General features: G+C 45.4%; 1 protein-coding gene across 4 annotated transcripts in view; it reads left to right on the top strand.

Moving 5' to 3' along the window:
- The window catches only part of CTPS1 (CTP synthase 1), a 31,402-nt gene that overhangs the window by 3,217 nt on the left and 2,624 nt on the right, over positions 1-25,561 (top strand). For all 4 annotated transcript variants that reach the window (XM_061412336.1, XM_061412338.1, XM_061412337.1 and 1 more), the window contains exons 2-17: positions 421-599; positions 2,631-2,801; positions 5,067-5,167; positions 5,954-6,070; positions 9,004-9,087; positions 9,567-9,647; positions 13,282-13,433; positions 14,822-14,954; positions 17,671-17,759; positions 18,874-18,968; positions 19,641-19,703; positions 21,949-21,992; positions 23,143-23,239; positions 24,391-24,446; positions 24,545-24,641; positions 25,189-25,333. In XM_061412336.1, the coding sequence (XP_061268320.1) occupies positions 434-599; positions 2,631-2,801; positions 5,067-5,167; positions 5,954-6,070; positions 9,004-9,087; positions 9,567-9,647; positions 13,282-13,433; positions 14,822-14,954; positions 17,671-17,759; positions 18,874-18,968; positions 19,641-19,703; positions 21,949-21,992; positions 23,143-23,239; positions 24,391-24,446; positions 24,545-24,641; positions 25,189-25,333 (1,691 nt within the window). In that variant the 5' untranslated portion in view covers positions 421-433. The remainder of the gene's footprint in view (positions 1-420; positions 600-2,630; positions 2,802-5,066; positions 5,168-5,953; positions 6,071-9,003; positions 9,088-9,566; positions 9,648-13,281; positions 13,434-14,821; positions 14,955-17,670; positions 17,760-18,873; positions 18,969-19,640; positions 19,704-21,948; positions 21,993-23,142; positions 23,240-24,390; positions 24,447-24,544; positions 24,642-25,188; positions 25,334-25,561) is intronic.

The raw sequence follows: 25,561 nt of genomic DNA, 5'->3' as shown, positions 1-25,561 counted from the left end.
GCAGGAGACATGGGTTCTATCCCTGGGGTCAGGAAGATCCCCTGGAGATGGAAATGGCAACCCACTCTAGTATCCATGCCTGGGAAATTCCATGGACAGGGGAGCTTGGCAGGCTACTGTCCATGGGGTCGCAAAGAGTTGAACACGACTTAGCGACTAAACAACAAGGTTGTTAGCTGTCAAAGCTTTAAACCAAAGTGGCATTATTTAATTAGCAGTTATTTTCCAATTCATATTTGACTAAAGCCATCCAGTGATCCAAGAAACATTTGCTGGGATCCCACATAACAGCATTCCAAAGTCACATGGCAGATAGGGAAACTGAGACTCCTAGAGGCTTCTTAGCTAGTAAATGGCAGAGCTGGCATTTCAACCCACATCAGTTTGATTTCTTGAGGTATGTTTTTTTCTTCCTCTCAGGTCAACAAGTAAAATGAAGTACATTCTAGTTACTGGCGGTGTCATATCAGGAATTGGAAAAGGAATCATCGCCAGCAGCGTGGGCACGATACTTAAGTCATGTGGTTTACATGTGACCTCCATTAAAATTGACCCGTATATTAACATTGATGCTGGCACATTCTCTCCTTATGAGCATGGTAAGCAAAATGCATTTCTTTTTTAGAAATAATAATTATGTAATATGTGAAAGAAAATGTCAGCTCTTGGAAATTGTGTGTGTTTTGCTTTGCATAACCTCCATTTCCCGCCTCCTGAGAAGAGTCCTTGGCAGAGCAGAGTGATGGTTTTCTCACCCTGACATAAAGGAAGCAGAAATCTTTTTTTTTAATTTAATTTTTTAAATTTTATTTTATTTTTAAACTTTACATAATTGTATTAGTTTTGCCAAATATCAAAATGAATCCACCACAGGTATACATGTGTTCCCCATCCTAAACCCTCCTCCCTCCTCCCTCCCCATACCATCCCTCTGGGTCGTCCCAGTGCACTAGCCCCAAGCATCCAGTATCGTGCATCGAACCTGGACTGGCAACTCGTTTCTTACATGATATTTTACATGTTTCAATGTCATTCTCCCAAATCTTCCCACCCTCTCCCTCTCCCACAGAGTCCATAAGACTGTTCTATACATCAGTGTCTCTTTTGCTGTCTCGTACACCGGGTTATTGTTACCATCTTTCTAAATTCCATATATATGCGTTAGTATACTGTATTTATGTTTTTCCTTCTGGCTTACTTCACTCTGTATAATAGGCTCCAGTTTCATCCACCTCATTAGAACTGGTTCAAATGTATTCTGGAAGCAGAAATCTTAAGAGGCAATGGAGTTATTAGAGTTCTGTGGTTTCTGTGATAGAAATGATATTTTAGGTGGCCGAATGAAAGTTTGTCTCTTCTCTTGGAAAAAGATATCTGATGACATTGTAACTTTTCGAATATTTGAGAAGAGGGATTGTGTTTATTCTCTGTGGCTCCAATCTTTGGGAATAGGATGGGTTGATAGAAGTTGCAAGAACATGGATTTTGGCCCAATATACGATCTTACTAATAGCAAATGCTCTCCAAGAGTGGAGTGACAACTTCAAGAATTTGTGTGTTCCCTTTGGTTGAAATGTTCAGAGACCAAAGGACCATTTTGTAGGGATTCAGGCCACAGATAGATGTTGAAGTTGGATCATCTCTATGCTTGAGATTCTGTTTTGCTTACAGAGTTTGGATAAGAACAAGCATCTGTTGAAGTGAGTGAAAAGTCAAAACCATTAAGATAGGGTAGGAATACAGCACTTTACTTCTTTGCTATTGCTGATTACCTACTGTGTGCTAACTGTCTGAATTATGTAAGAGAGTAATTACTTGAAATTGGGGGTAGATGTACTGTTAAGACATGTTAAGGAAAAAAACTTCTTCAGTTTTTCAATTGTTTTCATACTCCTACTTTCTAATAAGAGGTAAAAATCAATGAATGTCATCAGAGCAAAATCTTTGTGTCAGGAAAAGATGGAAAAATTGAAGCAATATTTCAGAATTCTTGAGAGCAGAGGATGAGGGAGAAGCAAGGCCAATTTTTACTTTCCTATTTTTGAGCTCGTTTCCCATTGTGATGGTTGGAAGGCCCCATTTAGGGCAAAAATTGTAATGGCACATCAAGGCATGCGTGTTAAACAAAAGAATAGGAGGAAACTTGAGCAATTTTGCACTTTTGTTTTGGACTAAAACGTGGCCCAGAAGTCAGTTTTTATAATCAGCATGACTAGACTATGTTTAACTTTTTGGATCAAATCCTACTTTTATCACATTTAAATCTTTCTCTGCTCAAGTAGGAGACTTTGTCGAACGTTCTTTTTGTTTGGGTGATGGATGCCATAGCATATAGAGTCCCCTGTGTCTTGCATGGCCGTAGCTTCCTTCTGTTCATTCCATGCTGTTTCACAGCAGACTCTTCTGATTCAGACTGGGTTTGGAGGTAGACGGGAAGTATGGAGTTAACCTTTTGCAGAATGGGGGGTGATTTTTCTTTCATGTTATATTTACTTTTCTAAAATAAATTTCCCTGCTTCCTGTCAAGTTAATGCAAACATCGGTCTGTTCAGGTGTTTATATGTGGGGACTCTGTGTGCCACGGTGTAGTATCTCTCACGCGTCCTAATGGTTTCCACTGTTCACTGCAGGTGAGGTTTTTGTGCTGGATGATGGTGGGGAAGTTGACCTTGACCTGGGTAACTATGAACGTTTCCTTGATATCCGCCTCACCAAGGACAATAATCTGACCACTGGCAAGATCTATCAGTACGTCATTAACAAGGAACGCAAAGGAGATTATTTGGGGAAAACCGTCCAAGGTAATATAGGATTTGCCTTCAATGTTTAAAAATCTTAACCAGTTTAATTTCTTTTGTGTATAAAAATGTACCTTTTATGCAATTTCAGCATGAAAGCATCAAGTATTGTGATTGAAATATATCTTCAGTTGAAAATTCAAGTTATTTTTTGAGTGGGCTCCCGCCTCTCTATGAATGATATTGAAGCTGACAGTCCAGCTGTGTGGTTTGAGTCAGAGAGCTGTTGTTTTTGCATAGTGATGAGTGTGAAGTGATGAAGGCAACTAGATGAGGGCAGTAAGCCAGACAGTGTGTGTCGTGCATCTGGAATGTTCTGTGTATAGACAGTGAGAAGGAGAAGGACTCCCGTCATGTCCATTGGCCTTTGGGTTGGTCATGGGCTGGAGGGAGTTTGAGAAGCGGGTCTCTGGTCTGCCTGAGCATTCACCAGTACAACATCACTCGCGCCTTTGCACACTGATCGTTTGAGACTCATGCTACTTAAAAGGTGTGGTTGGAAAACCACTGGTCTGCTATAATGGCATAAATCCAAATTTGGGGGGTTGTTGAAGAGTGACTTTCATCTGAGTCATGAGAGAAAACCTGCTTTTGACTTTGGACTTTACTGGACTGAGAACGAAGGGTTGCGATGACAGCTGGCTCTGCCCTGGGGCCACCCTGGCCAGGTTCTGGGCTGGGGGGTCATGTGTAGGTCTTAGCTCTGCCACTTACCAGCTTTGTGAGCCCTGGCAGATCACTTCCGCTCTTTGAAGTCTTAACTTCCTTTTCTGTGAAATGAGGTTAATAACAGTGCCTACCTATTTAGGTTGTTGGCAGAATTAAAGGAGCTGAGTCAGTGGAGTATGTCTCCGAGTTCCCAACACACAGGACAGGGTTGATTAGGAGCTGCAGTGATCTTTATCATACAGTTTGCTGTTCTAGGCCCCTGATGTCTTCATTCATTTATTCACTCATCAGCAATTTCTTCAGTGCTCAATACGGTCAGTTGCTCACTGGTGCTGGGAGTAAATGGTGAACAAGATCAGGGAGGCCATTGTCCTCATGGAGTTACACAGGGTTACATGGGAGAGGAAAAAACAAACAGATGAAGTGAAATGCCTGGTAGGAGCTAAGAGGGAACTAAATAGAGTGAGGAGAGAGTGGTGGGGAAAGGGATCAGGACCTGTGGTCAGGAAAAGCCTCCAAGGAGGGGGCTAGTGAGCTGAGAAGCTAGCCCTGGGAAGGGAAGGAGGGGGCTCAGCACAGACAGAGACCCCCGGTGGCAGTGGGCCTGGTTAGGTACCGGGAGGAAGACTTTCTGCACTGAGACCAAGGTACAGGGGAGAGGTGGGTTGCACCCAGGTTCCATGGGGCCTCCCGAAGAGCCACGGCATGGAGGTCACCTTTTATGCAGAGTCTGGAAGGCCGTTCAAGAATGTAAGCCTGGGAGAAATGAACTCTGACTTGTATTTTTAAAAGATCACTTTGGCTGCTGTGAGTGAACTACATCATATCCTGTGCTGGAGGCACTGCGGGTTATATACATAGTGGGTTAAACAGTAATCTCTGCTCTGTTGGAACTGGCCTTCTGAGCCCCAGGACTGTGATTTAAAAAGTGCCGAGCTGTGGCTGGTGAGGGCGAACACTGTCTGCGAGGGCTCTGCCAACCAGCTCCCCAGGGCACTCTGGTGACATTTCCACGACCTTAGGATGGAGAAACTCTTAGCTCCAGTTCACGGATAGGGAGATTGGACTTAGGAATAGTTAGGCATGTTGCCCAAAGAGCCACACCTAATGAGTGGAGGACCTGAGATTTGAATCCAGACGTTCTGGCCCCAGATGCTGTGCCCCAGCCACCCTGCTGCGCTCTCCCGCCTCTGCAGCAGGTTGTCTACCCTTCAGTAAGCTGGAAACTGATGGATCTGGGTCCTGGGGCTCTCTTGTCCTTGGAAAAGGGTGTGTGTGATGTGCCTCCCCAGCCATAAGCGGTCGGGGTGGCCGCCACGCAGTGGTTGTGGAACCAGGTTAGGTTCTGCACTGGGGCCGCCGCTCCCAGGTGGCTCGGTTGCCCCTCGAGGTCCTGCTCTCCTGCAGGGCTTCCAGTCACAACTGGGAAATCTGGAAGGGAGGCCAGGGGAGTGTGATTTGTTAAGGGCATTCAAGAGGGGTCTCACTGATACTGTTATACGCCCCTGCTGCTCTGTGGTTTGTTGTCACAGAAAGTATGTTTGCCTCAGTTAATGCCCATGGGATGTGCAAGTCACGCAGGTCTTTTCTCTTCCTCAGTGGTCCCGCACATCACAGATGCGATCCAGGAGTGGGTAATGAGACAGGCCTTAATACCTGTGGACGAAGATGGTCTGGAACCTCAAGTGTGTGTTATCGAGGTTTGTTGAGTCTCTGTGGCACTCCGTGGTACCCGTGCATGTGACCGGGTGTACATTTTCTCCTCTTTAGTCAGCCACCAGCTACTGATAAGCCAATTGCCAGTGAAGCCCTTGACCCTCGAAAGGGCAGCGTGGCAGGTGAGGGCACCGTCACGGTCATGTGGAGTGGCCCCACCATCAAAAGCGATACTTCATTCACGCCTTCTTCTTCCAGCATTGATACACTTGCTTAGTATGGCTTGTACCAGTAAGAGTGGTATGACACATTTTCCTTTGTCTCTTGAGAAAATCAGGTGATCCAACCTTCTGTTTGCAGCAGCAGGAATGTTCCTTCCTGAGCCTCTTTTGGTTTCACTTTCTGTGCTCCAGCTTTGCGGGTCCCAGCTGTTAGATCTCAGCACTCCTGTGAAAACAGGAGACTCCAGCAGTTTGTTTATAAGTGGTTTTTATTATAATACAGAAGTTATTTGTGGCTAAGTAGTCAGATCTCAGGTTCTTTGCTTTGTGACTCTTCAGACAAATAAAATTCCTTAGGGCATCGTTTACCTGACCTTTTCCTTGAAATGATGTGGAAAGATCCGTAATAACCTTGGGGAATGGTGAGCCTATCAGAAAGGGATCTTTTAGTAGAGAGAAACGTCTGCTTCTTGTTAACTGACGTTTGTTGGATCCAGGGCATCTGTATTATGTTGTTAGTGATAATTGAGATGACACAGTGCAATTGTTAGGAAACTAAACCACAAGAAGATGTCGTGTTTCACCTCTAAATTAACTTTGTCATTCTAGCTCGGTGGGACAGTAGGAGATATAGAAAGCATGCCCTTTATTGAGGCCTTCCGTCAATTCCAGTTCAAGGTCAAAAGAGAGAACTTCTGTAATATTCATGTCAGCCTCGTGCCGCAGGTAAGGCATTTAGGGCTTCACTTTGGGGGACGGAGAAGAGGGAGAAAAGGGTGGTTTTCACTCCTTATCTGTTTCAAATATTTGAGGTGCAGGAAACAGGGAATATACACACTTCTTTGTGAACTTTAAATTATTATAATCATATTTTTGCAAAGGTCAAATGGAAAACATTTGAAAAAATTGATCAGGGTAATTTGCAGTTGTAGACAGTAGGTTGCACAGGTCCATTTGTCTCTAGTACATGGTGAAACTATACGGCAACTGGAGTAAAGGGAATTCCTTTTTAAGACAAAAATTCACAAAGATGAATCCTCTGAGTGGAGTCAGTAGTAACAAGAAATTAGGAAGACAGAAAGCAGATGGCCTTGTAGAAACGAGCCGGGCAGACCTGGGAGAGCTGGATCCTAAGCTGGCAGCGGGGAAAGCAGAGAGCAAGCCTGCTCGCCCTGCAGAGCCGTGAAGACTCGGGAATGGGCAGCCCTGGGCGCCTCGGGGTGACGTGGAGCTCGTTATAATTGCTATTTCGGAAGCACTTAGACTCTGGCATTCCCTATCTAATGTGCACAGTTGGGCATCAGTCCTCTCTTGCCTTGGCAGAGGACTAGGCTTTTTCTGGATGAGTAGACACTAGGGACAGTGTAATTTTGTGTTGTGGAGACACCCTGCCTTCTTCTGCGACTGGGTTTGCAGATCATCATAGCCAGGCTTCCCTTGTGGCTCAGCTGGTAAAGAATCCGCCTGCAATGCGGGAGACCTGGGTTTGAACCCTGGGTTGAGAAGATCCTCTGGAGACAGGAAAGGCTACCCACTCCAGTATTCCGGCCTGGAGAATTCCATGGACTGTATAGTCCATGGGGTCGCAAAGAGTCGGACACAACTGAGTGATTTCACTTTCACACTTTCATAGTCAGGCAGGGACTGTCTGTAAGAGATTATAGGATTCTTGGGGTATGTGACTAACCCAGGAGAAAACACACTGCCTTCAGAGGCTCCCGGTGAAAACAGACCAGTCAGATCCCCACAGCTAGGACCCTGGTGGACAAGCCCACCTACTCACAGAACTTTCGGTTAGCTTTTATAGTGAGCTGGCAGCCAGTGATCACAAGGCATTTGGAGAAAGCATCAAGCATGCAAGAGACCAAAACAACAGAAGAAAATTAACTTAGAGGAAATTGAGGCTCTGCAGGGGTAGGAAAAGGAACCATCAGAAAAAGAAAAAGCAACATCTCATTAATATCCTTAGAATTAAGAGGAAATAAACTGCATCCATTAAATGGAGCCAGATATGTTAAGAAGAGAACATTCAAAGCACAGGAAAGAATTCTCGGAAATTAGAAATTAAATAGCAAGAATGAAAATTTAGTAGAGAGAAGGCTAAGGAAATACCCTATAAAGTAGAGCAGGAAGATCAGGAGAGAAAAGGCAAGGGACTTAGAGGTTGGTCTGGGACTTCTGATCCAAATAATGAGGTTTTTAAAAAATAGGAGAAATGGAGAGGCATGTGTAATGTGAACCAATCAGCCCACCTTCTGTTTCTGAAAATAGAACAGCCGTGCCCATTTGCGTTAAAACATCAGAGTTGAGTAGTTGTGACAGAGACTGTGTGGCCTACAAAACCTAAAATATTTATTGTCTGGCCTTTTATAGGAAAATTTTTCTGACTCCTGATCTAAAGAATTCAAGGAAATTTCCAGATAGGAGTTTCTAGATTGGAGGGCCTAGTTAATGCCCAGCCTATTAAATGAAAAATGACCCCCCACCAAGGGACATAGTTGTGACATTTTGAAATAATGGTGCAGAAATTCTAAAAATCTCTAAAGAGGAAAATCGAGAATCACTATGGCATTAGAGTTCTCAACAGCAGTCCTGAAAGCTAAAAGATAGTGAAGCTGTTTCCTTAAAAATTTTCAGGGAAAATGACTTCTAACTTAGAATTATATACCCAACAAATATATCTGCTAGAGGAGAATAATTTAGTATGTAGAAAACTCAGCATATCCACAAAATAAAACCAAAAAACCAACCAACGAAGCCAAATCATTGGAAAAGTCATGGCACGTGGATTAATTTGCACAGTGTCTACAGAGATGGGGGCTGCAGACACAAGGCAGGTACATGTAATAGGGGCAGGGAAGTGAAAAGAGTGGGTTCCTGATCCAAAAGGGAAATCAGTAGAAAATGCCTCAAAATGTCAAGAAATAGCAGTGTAAAGCATAGGAGGAGGCTCATTCAAGGGTGAAGGACCTACTGTACGGCATAGGGAGCTACATTATATATCTCGTAATTACAATGGGAAAGAATCTGAAAAAGTATACATGTATGTATGTGTGTACACACACATATGTATATATATGTATATAGTTATGTATGTATAAGGATATATTTGAGTCACTTTGCTGTGCACTTGAAACTAACACAGCACTGTAAATCAGCTATTGTTGTTTTGGTCACTCAGTCATGTCCAGCTCTTTGCGACCCCATGGGCTGTAGCTGGCCAGGCTCCTCTGTCCGTGGGATTTCCCAGGCAGGAATACTGGAGTGGGTAGCCATTCCCTTCTCCAGGGGATCTTCCCGACCCAGAGATCAAATCCACATTCCTGCACTGGCAGGCGGATTCTTTACCGCTGAGCCACCAGAAAAATCATGTATACTCCAATTTAAAGAAAAAAGTGGAAGAGCAGCTGTCTCTCGGGTTTGGAAAGGCGAAGGGATAGATAGGACTGGTGCTACTGCTCTTTGGACAAACCTTAAATGACTCTTTTACTGTAAAAACATGCATGTGTGTAACCTTGACAATCTGAAAACTAGATGGGAGTTTAGGTAAATGGTCAAATTATCTATTTACGTATTAAAAGAGGTTGGGAGAAAAGTCATACTTGAAAGTCCCTTATCACAGAGTAACTAACTTTTTTTTTTTACCTCCTGTAAAATAGCCAAGTTCAACAGGGGAACAGAAGACTAAACCCACCCAGAACAGTGTTCGGGAACTCAGAGGGCTTGGGCTTTCCCCAGATCTGGTAAGATTTCCTGGTTACCTGGTTTCAGTGTGATCTTGTCTGTCTAATTAAGATCTGGCCTTCATGAAAGCGAAAACCTTTGTTTTCTTGGCCTGCGTGTAGTTAGCCGACGGTGGCCAAATAGAGTCAGTGCTTTGAACTGGGATGTGCTTTGCAAAAATTTCCCTACCTGGCATGTGTGAAGTTGTGTCTTCTCCTGCTATGCAGTCATTCATTCTCCTTTTCCTCCTGCCCAAGAGCAGTGGTTGAAGGAAACGCCAGTCAGCTCATTAATCTCTCTGTCAGTTTGTCCTACTGCTCTTGCCATTTGTCCAACTTGGGATTTAGGAAGTTTTGAAAACAGGTAACATTTTTACAGTTTCTGTGCATTGTGCTAGGAGTTGACATTTTCATCCAGTGTAACAATGTGGTGTCTACTTTAATTTCAGTCCAGAGAAAAACCCAACTTTGTAACCCCTTCTGTCTCTCCACGTGTCTAGGTTGTGTGCCGGTGCTCAAATCCTCTTGACACGTCAGTGAAAGAGAAAATATCGATGTTCTGCCATGTGGAACCTGAACAAGTAAGTAGAAATTTCATCTTCTCATAAACCGTTTTTTGCTTCTAATTATCCTAGTCTCTTAACCAGTTTCATGAGGCTTATTGCTATTCCATAATTTGAGACAGGAGACTGTTCCCTAGAAGAACTGACACCCACAGGCCCTATAATTTTCCATCACCTTATCCCTGTGGTTCCCCAAATATCCTTTACCTGTCCTGTCTGTCCCAACTCCTATGGTTTGCTCCAGCCATGCCCAGCAGGTGTTCCCCTCCCTGGAAATAGGCCTGACAATCTCCCATTCCTCCTCATCCTTCGGAGCCCAACTAGGACATGGTATTGTCTGAGAAGCTTTACCTTCCAAACCTCCTCAAAACTCTGGGTGACCTGTGTGTCTCACAGGTCCTGCTGGTGAGCCTGTCATTGCCCCTTATTGTGTTTGTGTGTATCTGTTCCCGTGTGTGTGTGTGTGTGTGTGTGTTCGTTTTGTCTGTATGTGTCTCCCCTCACAGACTGAGCTTTTTGAGGGCAAGGATCACTTTATTCAACTTTATATTCCTGGAGCCTGCTGTCTAAGTGTTGGAGGCTCTAGACATTTTTAAGTCTTTTTTTGTTACTTGTGCTAATGGCAGATACCTATGGTACAGGAAATTCAACATTTTGGAAGCTGATATATCTCAAGTGCATGGTACGGAAATTCCAGGGGTGGTGAGTTGGGATTGTAACTCTGGTCAGGTTTGGCTGACTTAGAGCAGAAGGAAGTTGAGGTCAAGGAACTTACGGTCGGGGTATGGATGGTTTGTTCTATTACTAGGTTGTTTGAGAATCAGAGGAGCCCAGCTGGCCTAGAGAGGAATGAGTGAAGCAACAGGGTTAAAATAAGAGAAATCCATTTACAAGACTTCTAGGAGTATGGAAAGTGAATATGAAAAAACGAAAGTAACTGTGCTGGCATTAGAGCCAATGAAGCAGAGGAAAGCCTTTGTCCATTAGAGGCAGCGGTCCTCTCCAGTCCACAACGGCTTGTGCTTCAGGGTGTGGGAGCAGCCGGAGGCTGGAGATCATTGTTCCTGGGTTGATGCCTGAGCCAGGAGCTCCATCTGAGGGATTCTGTTTCATACTAAGTGTGTGGAACATCAGAATACTTTGGTATAAACAGCCTTTTTTCATGCACTTCAGTTATTTTTTGTATTTCTGTCCCTGCAAGCCAAGGTAATTCAATTCTATAATAGAATAGGTTATTATTAAAATTGGAAGTGTTAGTCACTCAGTCGTGTCCGACTGTATGTAACCCCATGGACTGTAGCCCGCCAGGTTCCTCTGTCCATGGGATTCTCCAGGCAAGGATACAAGAGTGGGTAAGCCATTCCCTTCTCCAGGAGATCTTCTGGCCTAGGGATTGAACCTGGCTCTCCTGCATTGCAGGCAGTTTCTTTACCATCTGAACTGTGGCATTTTATTAAAAATGTAAAGGAAAGTTCCTTATATAGGGGACTTTAAAAAAATTCACAACTGTTGAGAAGCAGAAGTGTACATATGAAGCAAATTCCATCACACAGCTCATGCTGGGAGCCAGGGTTGCATGTAATTTAAAAATACAGATTTTTTCCCCCCTCCTCTCTTTTCATCTTAGAACTTTGCTGAAATTAGTCACTATTAAAAATGTGACAGGAGTTTCTGTATTTAAATTAGACCTTCACATTTTTTGCCTGTCTTTTAATTTTCTTACTGAGTTTTAGGAGTTCTTTATATATTTCGAGTGCAGGTCTTTTATCAGATACATCATTTGCATATTTTTTTCTCAGCTTGCGGTTTGTCTTTTCATTTTATTTTTCCTTTTTTAATCGAAGTACAATTGATTTACAGTGTCATGTTAGTTTCAGGTATATGTCTTTTCATTTTCTTAATGGTGTCTTTGGGAGCATAAAAGCTTTTATATTTTTGATGAACTCCCAGTTTATCAGTTATTTTCTTTATAGATTGTGCTTTTAGTGTCATATCTAAGAACTCTGCTTAATCAAGGTCATGAAGATGTTCTGTGTTTTCTAAAAGTTGTATAATTTTAGGTCGTAACATGTACATAGGTCTAGGATTCGTTGTAAGTTAATTTTTATGGATAGTAACTTCAGTAAAATTTGGAACTCATCTTTTTTGCATGGAGCTGTCTAGCTGTTCCAACTCCGTTTGTTGAAAGATCAGTAAGCTAATTTTCTTTGTGAAGGTGGTTTATAGACTTTTTATCTTTGTGAATTGTGTTTTAGATTTATTTATAGGTATTCATAATTTTTATTACTATGTGAATGACATATTGTTAAAAAATTTAATTTCCTGATTAGATATGACCTATGTAGGGGGCTTCCCTGGTGGCTCAATGGTAAAAAACCCACCTGCAGCGCAGGAGACATGGGTTTGATTCCTCGGTTGGGAAAATACCCTGGAGAAGGGAACGGCTACCCACTCCAGTATTCTTGCTTGGAGAATTCCATGGACAGAGGAGCCTGGCAGGCTGCAGCCCATGGGGTCACAGAGTCTGACACGACTGAGTGGCTAACACACATACACACATAGGAAACCCTGTTGACTTTTGCCCGTTGATCTCAAGCTTTGCAAGCTTACTAAACTTATTAGTTGTGATTGTTTGCCTGTAAGTTCGCTTGGTTTTTATGAATAAGCAATGTTATATGCAATTAGTGGCAATAGTTTCTTATTTTCCAATTCATATACATTTTTTCTTATCTAATTGTAATGTCTCATATCTCTAATATATTGAATAGAAATAATGATAGTGGCCAGGTTGGCCTCTTTCAGACTTTACGTATTAAGTGACATTAAATATCAAGCCAAATGGTATTTGCTGTGGGTTTTTTATATTTTTACATTTTCCTCAATTTACTAAGAATTTTTATTATGAATTTGTATTAAATTTGGATCCACCAAGGTGATCCCCCCCGCCTTTTAATCTATTCCTGTAGTGAATTCTACTGTTAAATTCAAGTGGTGTGCAGTGCTGCATGGGCCTTTGAATTTTTAAAAGCTCACTTGGGAGTGATTCCAATGAAAGCCAATTTTTAAAACCATTGATCTTCGGACATTTGCTACCTGGACATGATTTTTTTAAAAACTAATTTGTGGTTTTGTTTATGAATTCTTGAGGACGTTTGCACCCATGTTCATAGAAGATTAGCCATTATCTGTTCTTAATTTATATTTTTAGAAAGTTGACCTTTTCTGTGTTTTTCAAATTTAGAACAGTTATGTTCCCAAGGTCATAATACCTGCTGCTGCTGCTGCTAAGTCACTTCAGTTGTGTCCGACTCTGTGTGACCCCATAGACGGCAGACCACTAGGCTCTTCTGTCCCTGTGATTCCCCAGGCAAGAATACTGGAGTGGGTTGCCATTTCCTTCTCCAATGCATAAAAGTGAAAAGTGAAAGTAAAGTCGCTCAGTTGTGCCCTTAGCGACCCCATGGAGTGCAGCCTACCAGGCTCCTCCATCCATGGGATTTTTCCAGGCAAGAGTACTGGAGGGGGGTGCCATTGCCTTCTCCGATAATACCTGCTGGGAGACTGTATTTTCCCAAGGTCATAATGCCTGGTGGGAGCTGTCGGCTCAGTTTTTGTTCCTTTTCATGAATTAACTTTGCTCATTTTTAAACAGGTGATCTGTGTCCATGATGTCTCGTCCATCTACCGAGTCCCCTTATTGTTAGAGGAGCAGGGGGTTGTAGATTATTTCCTCCGGAGACTTGACCTTCCTATTGAGAGGCAGCCACGAAAAATGCTGATGAAGTGGAAAGAGATGGCCGACAGGTTTGCTTCTTAATAAGGACCTGGGGGTTTCAGCCTTATTTTTCCTCTTTTTTGGTGGAAGCTCAGGGAATTCAGCTCTTTCTTATGTGGTATCAGCTCACATTGGAAAGGCCTTCGTGGTAAGGGGTGTGAAGAAAGGATCTTGGCCAGCCCTTGTGTAGCTGCATCATGGATGAGGAAGTCCTGATAGAGCTGGCTCAGGTCACAGATGACACAGCTGTCCCCTTGTCTCCCGTGCAAACAGGCCTGCTTGTGGTGATGGGCTAGCACTGGTACCTGAGGCCCACACGGATGGCGGGACATGGCTGGAGCACTCCTGGGTGCTCCCAGGCATCTGAGCTGTGTTTGGGAACGTGCCCACCCCACACCACAAAAGGATCAGCAAGGATGTCCAGTCTTTTCTTTCTTCCTTTCTTTTTGTCACTGAATTTGGATTCTTATTTTTCATGTCAGAGGAAAAGGATTTTTCAAATCATTCAGCTGCCAGTGATATTATCAGGCAGAAGAAAAGCTTTAGCTGGGTGTCTGTCATCAAAAATAAATACAGTTGCATGAAGCTGCTCAAGATCTGAATCAAACTAAAAACAGGAAGGCAGGGGGTTGAAACAGTGTTTTAAGAACCTCCCCTGCCTGCCGCAGTGGGTCGCTCTGTGGGCTGGAGGTCCTGTCCTGTCTGTTCTTACTGCTGCTGTCACAGCTCATCAGTCTGGGGACTGGCCCACCACCCTGTTTGCCCCCTCACTCTGAGATGCTTACCCAGCACGTGACGGACCTTGACCCCGCGCCGCCGAGCCCTGGGCGTGCGCTGCTGCGGCCGCAGAGTCACCCCGACAGCACTAATCGGCATTTGCGGAGGGAGCGCGCCTGCCATTGCTCAGCCATCCTCATTTTCATTTTGACATTTTTCCCTTTCAGTCTATGTCCATTTGCTTGTATATCATTATGTGGCCACAAAAATAGCACACGGTTTTATGATCTTTCATAAAATATTATAAGCTTTTTTGTGTTACTGATTATACTTTATAATGAAAAAAACTTTAATGAGTATGGACTATTGTGTGGATGCCAATAATTGGACTGTTCCCTTCATCACATAACTCTTGTGAATTGTCTGTGTTTGTTAATCTTTTCATTAAAAAAATTTGGAGTAGATTTTGAAGCCATCTCTTGGAGGCGGGTTCCAAAATCTTACTTTCTTTACAAAGCCTGCCATGTTGATCTGAAACTTGCTTTGTCTTTACTGTTCTGTACATAGAACTCAGACAGTAGTTGCTCCTATCATATTTTTCTCAGACTTTTTTTTTTTCCCCTCTTTAAATAGTGATTTTCATCTCATGGAGGTACATATGGCCTGAGTAATTTGATATTTCTTGACCTTTGTGTGATAGATATGATCGCTTGCTGGAGACCTGCTCCATTGCCCTCGTGGGAAAATACACCAAGTTCTCAGACTCGTACGCTTCTGTCATTAAAGCTCTGGAGCATTCTGCACTGGCCATCAACCACAAACTGGAAATCAAGGTGAGCGGGGAACGCAGGTGCAGTGTGGTGTGGCATGGACACCTGCTTTGTATTTTTGGAGCTCAGAATTTCTTTTTAGAAATCAAAAAGATCTGTGGTCGACTCCTGGCTGGGAGAGCACAGTAGAGCATTTTTAGGAAATATGGGGTGATGTGGTCAGAGTAGAAGCCAAGAGGATGGACACCTGGATCTGAACATCAGGTGACTCCAGTGGTGAGGAGTCCTAGTGGCCAAGCATGTGGCATAGTTGCTGGCATCTGTCCAGTGTCCACCCCATGGAGCCAGGAGGTTTCTCAGTGACTTGTCTCCACTCGGTGAGTGGAGACTGGTGCCTGGAGCATGGGCAGTGCCTGGTGAACAGTGCTTACCGTGTTCTCTGGGATAAGCCAGGCAGAAGCTGAGCTGCTGGCATGTCAGGGCACAGCCCCTGCCCATCTCCTAGAGGTGGCGGAGGGTCAAGCAAGGTTCAGGGCAGGTCTTCCAGAGCCTAGCGGCAAAGCCGCAGAGTCTGTGTGACCCTGGGCAGGTTACTTAGCTCTCTTTGGGCCTTAGTTTTGCCATCTTTATTTAAAAAATATATGGTCTTAGTTGCATCACTCAGGATCCTCCTTATGGTGTGCAAACTTTCTATTTGGGGTGTGCAGGCTTAGCTGCTTTGAGGCACGTGGGATGTTAGTTACCTGACCAGGGATCGACCCTGTGTCCCCTGAATGGCAGAGTGGATTCTTAACCACTGGACCACCAAGGAAGTCCTGGTTTCCCCATCTTTGAAAAGGATTAGTGATGGTGCCTTTGTCACAGAGTTCTTTTTATAAGAATTGAGTGAGATCATGTCAAGTGCTTGGGAGTGTGTCTAGGGTAGAGGAAGTACTATATGGGTCAGCTCTTCCTGAAAACCTTCCACTTGTCCCTTTATACTTTTTTTCCCCAGCAAAGTATCTCCCACATAGAACTTTTCAGGAGGGGTCGGAAATTAGAAGTGAAGTTGGAGCCCAGTGCTGAGGGGCTGACTAGGCACAGAGCTGATGGCCCTGGGGAGCTGACCTCGCCCTTGGCACTTGGGTTGGCTTCCTGCTTTCCACTGGTTTCTCAGGATGAAAGTGAAGCTGCTTTCAGCTGGTGAGCAGGTTCCTAGAGGAGGAGCTGTTCTATGTGCTTTAAGAATTGTGGGATCTCCTTACCTTGCCTAGCCTTATTTTTTCACTAGTGTTTTCAGTCATTGATTCATTTTATCCCCTTGGAGGTACCCTGTGCCAATCATGTGTTAGATTGTGGAGGCTGAGAAGGGTGTCTGAGTCAGTGAGGTCTCTCAGGTTTGAAGGGAACATGCAGAAGAGGGGAGATCCTGCCTCGGTAGATACGTGAGGAGGGGTCTGTGGGCAGGTCTGGGAAGATAGATAAGGTCACAGGGAAGGGCATTCCCAAGAGCAGATAGCATTTATCCAAGGACTTGGAGGTGTGGGATGGTTGGGAGCTCAGTGGATGGGAGAAGTGTGAATTGGAGGGTGTCTGGAGAGAGGCTGGCGAGGGCCTAGCCATGAAATGTATCGACTGGGCCATTCCTGGTTTTTGCCCCCAGGTTCAGGGAAGTCACCACAGGGTATTGGGCAGGAAGGAGCAGGAAGATGAGCAAGGTAATAAAAAAGTGGGCAGAAGATTTGAACAGACATTTCCATAGAAGACACACGTGATATACATGAAAAGAGGCTGAATGCCTTTAGTTGTCAGGGAGATAAATGCAAATTAAGTCTCAGTGAGGTACCAACACGCACCCACCGAAGTGGCTAAGCGTGGCGGTGAGGACAAGGGGATGTAAACTGGTGCAGTTGCTCGAGAAAAGAGTCTGGCAGTTTCACATGAAGGTAAACACACGCCTTCTGTGTGACCCAGCCATCCCGCTCCTAGATATTTACTCAAGAGAAGTGAAAACATGTCCACCAAAAGAATGTATTTTTATACAAACGGACCAGTTAGTCATAACAGCTAAAATCTGGGAACAGCCCGAATGTCCAGGATGAGTCGGTGGATAAACATTATCATGTGGTGTATTCCTACAGTAGAAAAGTACCCAGTAGTAGAGAGGAATCAAGTCCGTGGTGATACACCACACCATGATGAATCTGAGAAATGGAAGGCTACCCAGTGCATAGTTCCATCTGTCTGAAGTTCTAGAAGAGGCAGACCCAGTGGTGACAGAACACAGACCCAGGATTGTCTGGAGCTGGAGGCAGGAAGGACGTTGTTTGCAGGGGGGCAGAGGGAATCATGGGGAACTTTCTATATCTTAATCAAGGTAGGGGTCACTCCTTTGCAGGGGACAAAACTCAATGCAAGTCCACACTTAAAATGCTTGTGTTTCATTGTATGTAAGTTATACTTCAGCACAATCGAGGAGAATGAGAAGCTCCCTGGGAGGGGAGATGGACTGGAGGAGATGTCTTAAACAGAGGGGACACTTCAGGGTCTGCACCACTCGACTGAGTATAGATGGAGAGCCAAAGCTTAATGATTTGAGAAGGAAACTCATATTCTAAAATATAAGAAAGATGCTAAAGTTTATCTTTAAAAGATTAGTATGAATACATGAAAGTTATTTTTAAACTTTATTTTAAAATTAAGAAAGATGGAGTGCTGTTCATGTTGTTTAGAGATCAGGAAAGAACGTGCTCAGGAGTCATGAGCCTGCTTCTTTTCTCTCCACTCTGACCGCCCCCAGTACATAGATTCCACGGACCTGGAGCCCAGCACCTTGCAGGAAGACCCAGTGCGCTACCATGAGGCCTGGCAGAAGCTCTGTAGTGCTCAGTAAGCAGAACTCTCTACCTTTGCTTTCAGGGGTTCGAGGTGTGTCTTAATGAATGCAGTGTGTGCTCTCTTGTGGTGGTAGATAATCTGATTGTTTAAATGTCTTTTAATTATTGACCCTGGAGGACTGAAGCCTCACAAAAATATAGCTTATCAGTTTTTTAAAAAGATATTTTTGATGTGGACCATTTTAAAGTGTTTGTGGAATCTGTTACAATATGGCTGTTTTTATGTTTTGGTGTTTTGGCCACAAGGCATGTGGGGATCTTGGCTCCCTGACCAGGGATAAAACCTGTACCCCCTGCATTGGAAGGTGAAGTGTTAACCACTGGAGCACCAGGGAAGTTCCACAGCTTATTAGTGTAATTAATATGAAGCAAACTAGTTCTGAGTTCACTGATAATATTTACTGTATGCATCTTTAGATGAGATAAATCCTCTCTGGTGCCTCAAGTCTTCTAGGAGCTCAGTTCCCCAGCCAAGGGTTGAACCCAGGCCATAGCAGTGGAAGTGCTAAATCCTAAGCACTAGATCACCAGGGGATTCTCTGGATGAGGCTTATAAAAGGTTTTTCCTTCAGACCATTTGATGAGGACTCATCAGTAGGATTTCATAAATAGGTTTTTTTTTTTCCCCTGGCAGCTATTATCTAATATTAACAGTAAAAAAATCAGTAAGAATTTCTGGTTCCCTAGATAAGTTGAATGTTACAGAGCCATACAGCTATAGTTAGTGTGGCGCTGACTGACCAGGAAAGGCCCCCTTCCTACTTGGCGAGCTAAGGGGGTAAACAAACAAACAAAAAATATTGCAGACTTAGGGAAGAATCCCTGCCTGGGACAAATACTGCGCAGTAGTGGTATTACAGTTACGTATGCCATCTTTTTTTCCTGGTTATAAGCATTTTCTTGATGTTACTAAGAAGGAGAGTGGATGCTTTTCTGTGCATTTTCCAAGTCCATAGTGTTTCTACAAGTCATGGGCAGGATTGAAATCACAGTCCTCAGAGCTGGAGTGACTTCGGGGGTCAGTGTCTTGGAGGTGACTCCTCGGGTGGTTTCTGGGAGCTGGACTTGGTGGAAAGGGGCTGCCTGTGGTGTGCTCTCTTGCACAGTGGCGTGCTGGTTCCAGGAGGATTTGGTGTCCGAGGGACTGAAGGAAAAATCCAAGCCATCTCCTGGGCTCGGAAACAGAAGAAGCCTTTTTTGGGTAAGGAGTAGGAAAGATAAGAAAAAGTGTCCCGTGGGCCTGTAAATAAACAGAGATTATCAAAGTCAAACATAAATGCTGTCTCTCCAGATAGCAGCTCAAGCAGAAGAAGCCTTTGGGTTCTGTTTTTGAGAAATTTAAACTCCTCTTTAAAATGAACCTTTTAAACTTGAGCTCCATGTCATTGTTATGGACTTCTGAGAGAATGAAATAGCAATTAGGAAATCTTGTCCATTTACTGAAACCAGCTGTTTGGCAGGACATGTGAGACTGGGTTTCATATCCTTGTTTGGAACACCAGCTGTCTGATTGGGCAGAGTGATTTTGGATGCATCCTGTAAATTTCAGTCATATTCAGCATGATCCATTTTAAGTGGGAACTTAATGAGAGAGGATAAGAAAACTTGAATTTTAAAGTACCGAAGAGAATATTATTTATGTCTAAGATCACATGACTCTAAAACCTGAAATCTTCCTATACACTTAAACCCCATGTTTGAAATCTGTTACAGATAAAACATAGCAGGGGGTTGCATGTTTATAGAAGAAAATGATGAGAGTTTGTCATTGGAATTCTGTGAACAGTCAGGATGCCGAGTCCACGTAGGCGGGTTGGAAGTGTGGGGACTCCCTTTTCAATGAAGTTTCATTTGCTTTCCCTCCATCTGGAAGGTGTGTGCTTAGGAATGCAGTTGGCAGTGGTTGAATTTTCAAGAAATGTGCTGGGATGGCAAGGTAAGTGTCTACTTAAAAATGTGTAAAATTCTCACTGGAATGTTCCTGGTGCCTGTTGGGTGGTGGGGGCCCTGGAGGCCAGGCTTGGTTTCCCAGTATCTCACAGCCACAGCGAAGGGAAACGGCTGAATGTATCAACAGAAAACACTCTGCCCTCCTCCAGGGGAACCACTAGCCACTGGAGGAGGGAGCATGGTGAGCCGCTCGCCTCTGCCCTTGCGCCTTTCTCTGGAGATGCCCACACTCCCGTCACCATGGCTGTGGACCCTGAACTGGTGCACGGCAAGGAAACTAACTCTGGCCAGTGTGAGCCTGTGCAAATATTATGAACTTGGGCTCTGGAGTTGATTAGACCTGGCCTCAAATTTTGCCTTTCTTTTTTTTCTTTTTTTTAATTTATTTGGCTGCTCCAGGTCTTAGGGAATTCCCAGGTGACTCAGTGGTAAAGAACCCACCTGCCAATGTGGGAGATGCAGATTTGATCCCTGGGTCAGGGAGATCCCCTGGAGGAGGAAATGGCAACCCACTCTAGTATTCTTGCCTAGAAAATCCCATGGACAGAGGAGCCTCGGGGGCTACAGTCCATGGGGTCGCAAGAGAGTCGGATAGGACTGAGCAGTCATGCACGCCCTCCGGGTCTTAGTTGCCGCAAGCGGGATCTTTAGTTGCAGTGTGTGGGATCTAGTTCCCTGACCAGGGATCAGAACCGGGCCCCTGCACTGGGAGTGTGGAGTCTTAACCACTGGGTTACCAGGGAAGTCCCTTTATCACTGTGGGTGATCTTAGCCTTTCTGAACCTCTGTCTCTTCTGTAAAATGGAGGTAGTAGCGGTAACCCGCTTCACTTGGTTGTAGGAGCTGAATGAAATGATACCTGTAGATGGTCCCAGCACAGTGCCTGGCAGTAGGAAACACTCGCCAGTGTTGGCTCGGTGCCTGCTGACTGCATTGCTGCTTCCAGACCACCAGCAGCTCAGTGGCTTCCAGCGGTGGTTTCCTGTTTCTCAGTGTTCTGTGGTCTGAGTGGACTCAGTGTGTGGTTTTCTGCTCAGTGTGTGGTGTGTCTGAACTCAGCCTGCCCCACTTTCGCCTCTGCCCGGCAGAGGTAGAGGGACAGTCTCATTGTCCACCAGTTCAGCCTAGCTTCCTCAGGGTGTGGCGACCACCTGGCTCCCGAAATGACAAGCCCACTGTGTAGGCCCTTACCAGGAGTCCCATGGCTGAGCCATCATTGGAGGGGGGAGAGGACCACACGTGGTGTGAATCCTGGGGCACAGTGACCCCATCGCGGCCACCGGACCTGTATATGTTCTAAGCAGAATCAGCAAAGTTACCTGAGGAATAGAACCCAGCCTGGCTTTACCAAATACGAGGGGTTCCCAGTGGCCAGCTCACTGTTAGGTCATGTCACAGATTTTCACAGGAACCCGAGGAGGCAGCAGCTCAGTTCTGTAGGTAGCGCGGCCCTGGTGCTGGCTTCTGAGCTCTGTCCTACCACCTACGACTCGAGGTGGCCCTCGGGCGCCCTGAACCCCTGCACAGCCATCACCTCCTGCTGCTGCACCCACTGGGGTCCCCAGGTGGGTGGGTGACCTGGAGATGAGCTTCCCTGAATCTGAGACCTGGCCCCAAGTTAGGCCCCGGAGGAGGATGAAACCTCGCATGATGCACAGAAAGAGCAAGCAGACAGACGGTGCCAGGTTCTTTCTGTTTTAGTCTTCAGTGCTTTCCCTTATAGTCAGATGGGAAATTCAGTAAAGGATAGAAGGGATATTTGGGTTTTGAAATTAGTTAATTTTTGATTTAGCTCTTGAGTCGGGCAGTTGGGTAGTACAATGTGTAAGATGCTGAGGATGAAAGAAATGTAGAAGAAACTGTATTTGCACATCAAAGAGAGAGACTGGGAGAGAGATACAGTCTGAAACAAAAGGTGGAAAAAGAGAGACAGTCTAAGAGCCATCAAAAGGATGTACTATCTAAGTAAAGATTATCAGGTTATGCCATTGATTTGATTTCGCCATTTTGTACAGCTTGACTTCCCAGAGCGTTACAGATACAATGGGGAACAATTCAGCTTTGTCTGTTGAGTGCCCTTGTGTCTTGAAAATGTTATCCCTGGTTTTGGTTCTGGTCACTGAATAACTAAGCTGAGGAGGGAATTTGTGACTTAGAGCTTAGGAATGAAACTGTTAAATAATCTGTTTGGTTGTAACTATTTTTGTAACAAAAGTATTTTGTTTTTTCAGATGCCAATTCTACAGAGTTTGACCCCAACACCAATCATCCCGTGGTGAGTCCTGTGTCTGGAGCATCTGGAAGGGTGTGGAAGGGATGTTATGAGTGTGATTGAGGGCTGGAGATGGGAAATGAGACCACTGGGTTCATTCTGGAGAACCCTGAGCACCTGGGCTTGCAGATGTCCCAGCTAGGAAGGAAGAACTTCCTGTTTCCATCGTGTGGTTTCTCACTGCTCTTCCCAGTTAGCCGCAGGAAGTTTTTAAGACAGGTGCCACTTCAGCCAGCTGGGGGTGGCAGTAGGGGTTCCTGATTAAGTAATTCTCAGGAACACTCTAGAACAATATTGACATGAAACACTTATTGGGCACTTATTACATACCAGGCACTTGCTCACTTCTTTGTATCACAATCCCCAGCAACCCTGGGAGATGGCCGCCTTAGTAAAGAACTGCTGGAACTTAGGACTGATTATTTGACTTGGGCCCAAGCCCCAGGAGGCCGGCATTCCTCGTGTTAAATCTCCCATCAGAGGAATGTGGCTCATGGAGGGCAGACAGTGCCTTCATTCATCACCGAATCCCCAGCCCAGGCGTGACGGGCCTGTTTGATATCAAGGATGTTGTGATAAACAGGATGGACAAGACTCTTGACCTCAGGGTACTTAAACAGCATTAGTATGTGTTTTGTTTACCTGAAATTGAACTTTGCTGATAATCAGACCTCAGGGAGAAAAGAACAAAGGTTTTGAGACGTGGAACCTCGGGGAGGTGGGGGAGCCCAGAAAAGGTCCTCTCAGTCCCGCAGACATTCACCAAGCTCCTCCCGGTTCCTGGCCAGCCTTATAAGAGCATCCCTTTCCTTCAAGCAGCTGTCAGTCTAGTGAAGGAGACGTGTGATAACATGTCTGGTCTCGTATCCACGCTACTGTGTCAGTCTATTAGAACAGGCCCTTGGGGTCCAAAGTACCAGGGCAGGAATGGCCAGGGCAGGGGTCAGCAATGTCCAGTCCTGCGACTCAGGAGGACAGGCTGAAGGGTGAGATGCTTACCCAGAAAAGGTTTAAGAATGGCCATCAGGAGACATTTTCCTCTGACAATAATCTCTTCTAAGGAAAGGCTGGACCTTCTTGCAGGCTGTCTTCACTCAGTGCGGGCGGTCTGTCAGGGTTTGGTAGCACATGTTTGTTTTTGGAACATCTCCAGGTCATAGACATGCCGGAACACAACCCTGGCCAGATGGGTGGAACCATGCGGCTGGGCAAGAGGAGAACTCTGTTCCAGACCAAGAACTCCGTCATGAGTAAGAGCGGCCTCCCTCCAGCCCAGCCTGCCGGATGCATGTCCCGGTTCTATAGCCAGGCCGGCATTTACAGCTTTGTTCTTACTTTGGAAGTTCTTTACTTCTTTCCCAGTGACATAGCCTAAGTTAGCACCATGCTCATAGGTCACAGGCAGTACAGCTGGGGATCTGGGGGAACTTTGGGTGTGGATCACTCATCAGAATGAGTCGCTTAGGGGAAATCCATGGCAGTTTTACTTTCCTGTCTTATTAGGTCAAAGTGGATAAAACTGCTGATGTCGAGCACTTAAATGGCAGATGTCGAGCACTTGTCTTACAGAAATGGCAGTTTCACCTGGCTCAACCTAAATAGATTTTATTCTAGACGTACTAACATAACGTGAACTTCCCTGGCGGCTTAGTGGTAAAGGTTGTGCCTACCAGTGCAAGAGATGTGGGTTCAATCCCTGGGTCTGGAGGATCCCTTGGAGAAGGAAATGGCAACCCACTCCAGTATTCTTGCCTGGAAAATCCCATGGACAGAGGAGCCTGGCTGGCTACGTGGGGTTGCAGAGTCGGACATGACTTAGTGACAAACAACAGCAATAACTAACATATGCTAAAGATTTAGGGGAAATTTAAGATATTTAAGAATTACTGGATTGGATTTGCTTCTTCTTCCACTGGGAAAACTCTGCCATTGTTGGCAGAGCACCTATACATCTGTCTGGGGTTTGGAGGCAGCGTAATTTGAGTCATTTGAGTAGGTGGTCATCCAGTCCTCTGGCTCTAAGGTCCTGTGGTTTGGGGGTCTCACTTGGCTCTGGGAATCCACCTGTTGGCAAATGCCACTCTTGTTCCCAGGGAACAGCAGGCGCTGGGTGACCTTAGTGGCTCTGACTTAACCCTGGTGTTGCTGTAGTCACGTGTGAGGGATGGTGGTGAAAGTCCGTTTCTGTTAGTTTTTCTTGGTTGCAAAGAATCAAAAGCCGAAGAATTCATCTGAATTGTGCTGCTAGAGCAGGCAGTGGGGATTGGCAGCAAAGTCACAGAAATAACCTTCAAAGGGCCTGGCCGTGTAGATGAGAATAGGTAACCTGGGTGGCAGGATGTGGTGTGAATAGACGCCTTTGTGAAATCAGGGTCCTTCATGTCACGTGGGTTTTCCCCAGGGAAACTCTACGGAGATCCAGATTACCTGGAAGAGAGGCACCGCCACAGGTTTGAGGTGAGGATGTGAGCTCTGTGACCTTTGACATTTTCTCCTTTCTGTTACTCTGGAAACACAGCTGAGAGCCCAGCAAAACTGTTCTTCATGCTTCACAGGTGAATCCAGTCTTGAAAAAGTGTTTGGAGGAGCAAGGCTTGAAGTTCGTTGGCCAAGATGTTGAAGGAGAGAGAATGGAAATTGTGGAGTTGGAAGGTGCTTGCTCGGGCGGTTGTGTTTAGTGGGAAACTTAGGTTTTCTTGGCATGTGGGAAAGACACAGTAATATAAATTGTTGCCCTTGACCTCACCAGATCAGGCAGCCGTGCCACCTGGGGAGGGGAGGGCTCTTGGGGACAAGGTTCTGGAGCCCTGGGGGACTCAGCCTCCCACCAAGGCCTTCCTTAGGCAGCTGCTTGACCTCTGGCTTCAGGTCCTCGTTCTCCAGAATGAGAGCTCGAACTTGGTACCAGAGTCTAATCTCACGTGACCTGCAGGACTCAGTCCTGTTCCAATCAGGGAGCTGGGGTGTGGGGGTGAGGATCGGGTGGCAGAACCTGGAGAGGAGGGGTCACCTTCATCTGCAGGTGGAGGGCATCATATCTCCCGTGCTTTGTGATTGCCTCTACCCAGGCTCCAGATAAGTTGTTTTCAGATCATTTTAGGGTCTGCAGAAACATGGATCATTCGAGATTTTTTTCCATCTTCCACACCGTGTTCTGCGGACACACGGTGAAGCTGGCTCTTCTGCACTTCTGTTTCAGATCATCCCTTTTTCGTCGGAGTGCAGTATCACCCTGAGTTTCTGTCCAGACCTATCAAGCCTTCCCCACCGTACTTTGGTCTCCTCCTAGCCTCCGTGGGGAGGCTCCCACATTACCTCCAGAAAGGCTGCAGGCTCTCGCCCAGGTGAGGTTGCGCCCCCCTAGTCCCTTGGGAGGTCACTGATTGCTTACAGAGAGCCGTCCCCACGCCATCGGTGATGAGCAAAGCCACAGGACTGGGGAGCCTTGCTGGGACCCTACTTCTCATGCTGACACACAAGCATCCTCTTCTTCCCTGGGGTTTTCTCAGGCTGCTTTTGTGCCACCCCTGGCCTTACCCCCCGGCATGGAGGCCATGTCCCCCCCTCTGCAG

Source organism: Bos javanicus, chromosome 3, assembly GCF_032452875.1.
Source record: "Bos javanicus breed banteng chromosome 3, ARS-OSU_banteng_1.0, whole genome shotgun sequence".
In the NCBI taxonomy this organism is placed as follows: domain Eukaryota; kingdom Metazoa; phylum Chordata; class Mammalia; order Artiodactyla; family Bovidae; genus Bos; species Bos javanicus.
This window is presented reverse-complemented; position numbering and strand designations above follow the sequence as displayed.